Raw genomic sequence first — 7,446 nt, forward strand, 5'->3', positions numbered from 1 at the left:
ATCATGTCTATATATTATGCCCTAACTTAAAGTATGTACCAAACAATGTTAAGTAAGATGCCTTTTTTTAAATTAAAAAAAAATCCTTTACAAATGAGAAAAACTTTTTTTAAAAAAAAGTACGACCTCCATGCTTATCCTTTTATTAGAAAGATTGGAGAGAAGTGGTGCACTTAATTCTCAATGGTGCTATAAGAATCTTTTTGAACAAACTGAAAATCTTACGTTAGATTAATATCTGAAAATGTAGACGTTATTGCAAACGTTAAGACGCTAATGACAAATTCTTGCCAGAAAAAAATAAATCAGTTGAAGAAATCTCCTCCTGTATGAGATTTGATGAACCAAAAAATCCACCAGATTCTCTTCAATTTTCAATTATTCTTGTGGAATAGTGTATGATGATATTAACATCAAGAACATATATTCTAGTAACTATTATATTTCTCTCAGCACTCAAAACCTTATATACAAATGCTTAATAATCAATGGAGATATATGTTTACACGACGTTCATCTTTTACTGATACAAAAATCCAGCTACTGCAACAATCCACGTTATGTGCTCCGCGAGTTGGACTTACAATGGCATTCTTGGTTATGCAATATCTCTAGCCTCTGAAACACCATAACAAGAAGTTTGAACATGTTAGCAACAAAGACGAATTCAACAGTAAGATTAGCTTCATATATTGTGTATGGGATTCAACACGACTCCAATTATGTAACGGGGAAGAATGATGAAATAGGGTGGTAATATAAATATTAGTTGGCTATAGAACACAAGAAGTACTATCATCAATTGATACCCTCGAACGAGCATTCAAGCCATCAATTGACAGCCAAATTGATGCAACAAAGTAAGCTTAAGACGAGCTTTCAGTAAGTTCCTTAATTGTCTATGTGACGTTGGTTAGAAGGCAATCGGGGGCTGGAATTGATGACGTTTTATTCAAGAACAAAGGTGTGAATGACTCTATGGGACATTAGTGATTTGGTTAATTCCAAATGGGAGCTGAGGGATCAATAAGTGATGATGAATATGCACAATAATGTTGTTCATTTGTCTACAGACTCCATGTTAAAGGACCCCAAGTTATTTTGATTGATATAAACATTATAAGCTCGTTATGAACCAAAATTCTCAAACAGACGATGGACCTAAAAATCCAAAGTTCCACAAAATGAAACCAAGTTCAAGACAAGTAGAACAGTAAAATCTCACCTTTAGATGACGATGCAAAATAATAACGTTCATATTTGCATTGTTGGGAGGAAGCTGCAAACGGAGAGGATAAAGCTTCCCATTCAAAGGACTCCGAGTACACACAGTAATATCCTCAAGCCCAGTTTCCTCCTCCAATCTCTTCTTTAGATCCTCAACACTATTTCCCTTGAAAGTTATGCAAAGTCCCTCTGTTCCTTCATCAATTTCTCCAAATTCATCCATAATGTGATAATATATAAGCCTTCCATCTACCAATTTAGGCGGCGAACTAATCAACGAATCACTTGACTGCCAAAAGGAAAGGAAAAAACAGATAATTGAGTACCATAACATAATAATCATAAAATTCACATCCCAAATTAACAGGTTCACCCAACACTTCTACTTATGGATTGATTATAGCAGGTGATGAAATAAGTTGACTCGAACACCAACATATTAAAAGAATACTCCTAATAATCATAAGCCAAAAAGGGTAAAATCACTAGTATACTACACGAAACTATTCAAATAAAATAAATCATCTCGTGTTTGTCCATAACCATAACAAGGCTCCAAACTAAAGTGCAACCGAGCCTAATTTCAAATTACAGTCAGCACTAGAGGGATAAATTTAAATCTTTTTTCGAAATAGTTTGGCACATGAGTTCCATCCGGTCCACGCCAGAGCTCTCTTAGGGTGAACCAAAGAGAAGTATGCCGGGAATAATAATCCCAGGATTATTAGCTCTCCCACATACAATGTGTGATAGCTAAGAGCAAGATTTTCGTACAGTATTACTCCCTCCATCCCAATTTATATGACACACTTTCTTTCTTAATAAGTCCCAAAAAATGACACATTTCTATATTTAGTAACAATTTAACTTTAAAATATTCATTTTACCTCTGATGAGATGATTTGTAGTCACACAAACATCTATGACTTATTTTAGATCTTAAATTTCAAGTTTTTCTTTCTTTCTTAAACTTTGTGTTCAATCAAACTACATCGTATTAATTGGAACGAAGGGAATAACTAATAGTCATAACCAAACAAGGAATAAATGTAATCCCAAATTTTATCCCGGATTAGGATCCAAACAACCCCTTAAAAATCAACATCAAGTACAAGACAATTTGCTAACGGAAAAATAGATGTTCTTTTTTAATTGGGAACACAGAAAGGGAAATGGGGAGGGAATTACTAGGCACTGAATCGAACACTCACCAACAAGGTGAGGTACCAACTAACTGAGCTACTACAATTCCCAACTGAAAAATGATTCCAATATATAGTAGAGGGTTAAATTAAGATACTCACCAACAAATCAAACTCTAACCAACAAGGTAAAAGTTTAGATAAACAACTAACTGATCTAACTACAATTCCCAATGGAAAAATGGATCCAAAACATAGTAGAGGGTAAAATTAAGACACTCACCAACAAATCGAACACTAACCAACAAGGTGAAAGTTCACATAACAACTAACTAAGCTATTACAATTCCCAACGGAAAATGGTTCCAATATATATAGAGGGTAAAATTAAGATAGTCACCAACAAATCGAACTTTAACTGTGGAAGTTAACAACTAACGAAGCTACTACGATTCCCTACGGAAAAATGGTTCCAAAATATACTGAATTGTAAAATTAAGATAACCCCCCCCCCCCCCCCATAAGGTAAAAATTCAAACTTTTTGAAAAAAATCAATAAATCATTAAACTTAAAAATAGAAAAATAAAGTAGTACCTCTTGTCTGGAAAAGCTGTGAGATTTAGATGAACCAGTAGTCATAGTAGTCGGAGAACTAGATTCAGAAGCAAATGAATCTGAATTACCACCCACCACCGCCGTTGTCACCGCCGTCTCCGGCGCCGAATGAGCCAAAATTTCAACAACATGAACATCCCAAAGAACCCAATCTTGAGTTTTAGTCCTCTGAGGAATATCATGAGTAACAGAATTTCTCCATGGTGGAAGACCCCCATTTCCCCTTAAAAATTGTCCATATCTCGTCCTTAGCTTAACTTGATGCCCTTCTCTAATGGGTTCCCATTCAATTGAAGAATCAAGTCGATTAGGCAAAGTTTGAAGAACTTTCCTACCAGTCATACCCAGAAGAAATGGCTGATTCGAAGCTGTTAAATATTTCCCATAACAACTCTTCAATCGAATAACATTTTCGGTTTTTTCAACAAATTCAACTACCCATTTTGCTTTTTTTGAAGCTCCGTTACGATCTTGAGTTACTGATTCTTCATCTTCTTCAGCTGTTAAGTACTTTTCATGGTGACTCTGTAAACGAACAGCTTTTGCTTTGTGGAATAGCTCCATTGCTGATCTTTTTGGTAAAGAATTCTGTCAAAAAAACAAGAAAAAATGATGAAATTATGACAAATTTTGATGATTCAGAACTTGGGGTTGAAAAAAGATTGGATTTTTTTTGAGTATTTTTATAGTAATTTAGGAAATGATGACACGCTTTAAAGAAAGCGCGTTAAATATTTGGCACGTGACAAAATCAATGTTGACACGTGAGAAATATATATATTACCAATTGAAGTTTTTCTATTTATAGACAGTGTCAAAATTGGATTCATTAAGAAACAGAAAAAAAAAATGTATACTTTTCATATTTGGTTAAATTATTTTTAAAGATAATAATAGTTTGTTTTTTTCATAATTAATTGATTGGTGAGGGTGCAAAAATAGTAAATTGTCCTAACAAAAAATCTACTTTAGAACTATATTGATAGCGTAATGATTTTTATATTTTCAATATATATATAACTTAAAATTGGAAAGGATGTTGTCTTTTTTGACATTGGAGATCTTTTTGGATCAACTTTTTCTCCATGCCTATTTATCTTGTGAGACTTTATGTCAAAAGCTTTGACTTCCAATACTTTGAAATTCTTTTAGTTTGAATTGTGTTGATCTGAAAATTGACCTATATTACACGTTTACAATCTAATATAACGTGAAGAAAAAAGTTAGTTTAAGAAATTGTTATGAAGATACCTATATGATACCCTTATTTTCTAGGTGTTCTTTTTGCTTCTATAGATGTACGAATATCTGTATTAGAGTTTGATTGATCTGAATTTATGTATTCTAAAATTTATTTATGAAAATAACATTTTTAACATAATTTTTTTTATAATTTTTAGAATTCAAACTCAAAATCTCTATATAAAACTATAAGGATTTCAACCATTCTATCACGACCATCAATCGTTCTGGTCATTCTAGTAGAATCATTGGAATGTAGGTTATTGGTTTAATGAACAAGAAAAGGCAAAGGCAAAAAAGAGAGTAAACAATTATCACACAAAAGTAAGGCTTCTCAAATATAATATCAAAATGATAAGGCAATAAATAATAATCAAAAGGAGGTTAGTTTTGTATCCTTCTCAACAAAATTTTCTTTTCAATTTTTTTTTTTTAAAAAAATCTTATCCAAAATGTTTAATAAAACAAGCTACACCCAATTTCTAAACAAAATTGTACGATTCGACATTCAAGCTTAATTTGGGCAAATTTTGAAAATCCTATTTTTTTAGAGAACTTTTTTTTAATCAAAAGCGTTTTTTGAAAGATTACATTTAGTGAATTGTAGTTTGTATTTGATTAATCAATTCTAAAAATACCTTTTTAATACTATAACAATAATTTGCGAAGCAATCATTTCAAAAATACTTTTAGAAAGAAATTACTTTTTTCAATTTTTGAAAATAACTTTCTAAATTAACTTTTTAAAATAAAACAGTTTTTTACCTTCGAAAACTTGATCAAACAAACTATAACTCTATTTGTATGCTCTTTTGTATAAACAAGGCAAACTATCTATTTAATTAACTTTACCTTGAAAGAGTAAAAAGAAAAAAAAAAGTGACTTGTTCAATACACTTAAATGGTGATATATAGTTAATTAATTACTTCACACAATACTTTTAGTTGAGCTAGCAATCATAATTATGTCCTTTATGTATTACCTCTTCTCTCAATTTTCTTTTTTGTTGTTAGTTGTAATTATGTAGTGAAAACAACTTCCACTTAATTATGTCGACATGAGACATAAACTCCTACAAAGAAGTAATTAATTTTCCTAATTAGTAATTAGTCGTCCCCATTTAGCTAACAAATCAAAGAGGTAACATTAAACACAAAGCACATGCTACTATGTTAATTATTAGAATCATGTTGTAATGGATGAATACTTTATTCTTAATTAAAAGATTTGAATATTAAGGTTTTTCTTTGATGAATCTTATTTAATGTGAATTTCAATTATTCAGGGAAACTCATTTATTTGATAATTATAAATTGCAACATACCTTAGCCATCCTAGTAGGTGAGAAAGAACAAGTTGAATGTACAGAATTTGGAGATCCCAAATCCAAGCTTGAAAGTTCATCTGAAACTGATGAAAAATTCGAAACCATCCTTAAATAATCCGTTAACGATTCATTTTCTGGCACATCGATGGGTTCAACGTTCCACAAAATCCAATTTTTTGTGCTACCACTATAAGGATTATCGTGTGTCACTTTATTTTTCCATGGTAGCATCCCTCCATTTGCACGTAAATATTTTCCTCCAAACACCCTTAATTTTACTTGAAATCCATCCCGTATTGCTTCCCATTCTATTCTCAAGTCCTTCGTGTTTTCGGGCAACGTTTGAAGTACCTATTAAAAATATATTAAATAAATAAAATATATATATATATATATATATATATATATATAAAAGCATAAGTGAAAATTCTTAGTCTAATCTCACTACTATTCTTTTTTTTTTTACAAAAAATATCTCTTGTTTGATTCGAAAGAAATATGTTCTGCCACGAAAACAGTAGCAAAATCAGAACTTCATATAACAAAATTCAAAAATAAAATAATATCCACAATAAGAATTAAAACATGTGCCCTAATATAATTTTTAAATCCTTTTATTACTGAATGAATATTTTTCTTATGTCGAAACGATTTAACTATTTATAGAATAATAACAACAACAATTTTAAAAAAATCTTTTACCCAATTTAAATAATATATAACAATTTTTTGGATAAAAAAAATTCAATTAAAACCTTTCTACGCCTGTTTTCGCATTTGAAAATATAATTAAGTAATTAAAAATATCGAAATCGAATAGATATTACTACTTAATTATAATTTAATTTAACATACCTTTTTTCCGGTCATGCCAAGAAGAAATGGCTCGTCGGAAGCTGTGAGATACTTGCCGGAGCTACTTTTGAGCCGTATAAAGTGGCTGTTTTCGGCGTCGACAAGCTCAACAAGCCACCGTGCTTTTCTTGATGAGCCGTTTCGGCTTTGTCGGATGTTTTCTTGATCATCATCGGCTACGAGATATTTGTCTAGATGACTTTTTAATCTTACAGCTTTGGCTTTGTAGAAAAAATCCATTAATAAAACTTTGTAATTAGTAGTATGGAATATATGGAATTAAGTAAAAAAAATCGTCGAAGAAGAATGGATTTATTAAGGAATCAAATATAGAAGAATTAAATAATTGTAGTGATTTTGTTTATATAAAAGGGAAGAAAAGATAGGTTTTGTTTGATGGTTTTTGTATTCTTTGCTAAGGTGATTAAGGAAGAGGTCAGAGGGACAAAAAAGTCCATTTCATATTTATTGTAATATAATATAGTGGACTCCTTATTCATTTTATATTTCTTATTTATGGCGATTTATTAATAGCCAAACTTAAATTATTTTGTAAGCGCATAATTATTACCTCTGATCACTTTTACGATATTTTAAAAATAGATTTTTATTTTTATTTATTATTTTTAACTATCAAAAAAATAAAATCTTTTATATTTTACTTTTTGTATTAATAAATTATTCTCTAAATTCAAGACTCAATACTAAATGTGAATTAATATGAGTATTATGATAAACAATTGATATCAATCATTATTTTTAAGGGGTGTGAAAAAAAAATTAAAAAAATGAACGAATAAAGTACGTATATATTAAGTGATGATAATAGTAAAAAGATAACTTTTTGTCACACTGAATTTATAAATTTGAACTCAAAATCAATTTGGTAATGATGATTAGTGTAAAGACTATGGCTAATGGTTGAGTTCCACATAAGAGGTGAAAATGATGGAGATGTGAAAAAGAAGAAGCCATAAGAAAATAGGAGAGTGAAGGCAGACCGTTGAATTTATTAAATGATGAAATTTCGAGGCAA

The 7,446-nt window shown here is 30.4% G+C and overlaps 1 protein-coding gene across 1 annotated transcript; it reads right to left on the minus strand.

Moving 5' to 3' along the window:
- Window positions 1-361: 361 nt before the first annotated feature.
- Window positions 362-6,860, minus strand: LOC129880237 (uncharacterized). The gene is made up of 5 exons (XM_055954189.1): window positions 6,411-6,860; window positions 5,553-5,906; window positions 2,965-3,573; window positions 1,226-1,516; window positions 362-618 (listed from the first exon to the last, which is right to left on the minus strand). The coding sequence occupies exons 1-5, from the start codon at window positions 6,648-6,650 to the stop codon at window positions 559-561; spliced, it is 1,554 nt and encodes a 517-aa protein (XP_055810164.1). The 5' UTR covers window positions 6,651-6,860; the 3' UTR covers window positions 362-558.
- Between the last annotated feature and the right edge of the window lie 586 nt (window positions 6,861-7,446).

The sequence above is a fragment of the Solanum dulcamara genome, chromosome 2, assembly GCF_947179165.1.
Source record: "Solanum dulcamara chromosome 2, daSolDulc1.2, whole genome shotgun sequence".
Lineage (NCBI taxonomy): Eukaryota > Viridiplantae > Streptophyta > Magnoliopsida > Solanales > Solanaceae > Solanum > Solanum dulcamara.

What these genes read in the sequence shown, in the direction of transcription:
- LOC129880237 (XM_055954189.1), bottom strand. Translation starts at nt 6,650, where the DNA reads ATGGATTTTTTCTACAAAGCCAAAGCTGTAAGATTAAAAAGTCATCTA. An exon ending in TTGGCATGACCGGAAAAAAG is followed by an intron (nt 5,907 to 6,410) that starts GTATGTTAAATT and finishes TATTTTTAATAG; the next exon opens with GTACTTCAAACGTTGCCCGA. An exon ending in CACCTACTAGGATGGCTAAG is followed by an intron (nt 3,574 to 5,552) that starts GTATGTTGCAAT and finishes TTTTTTTGACAG; the next exon opens with AATTCTTTACCAAAAAGATC.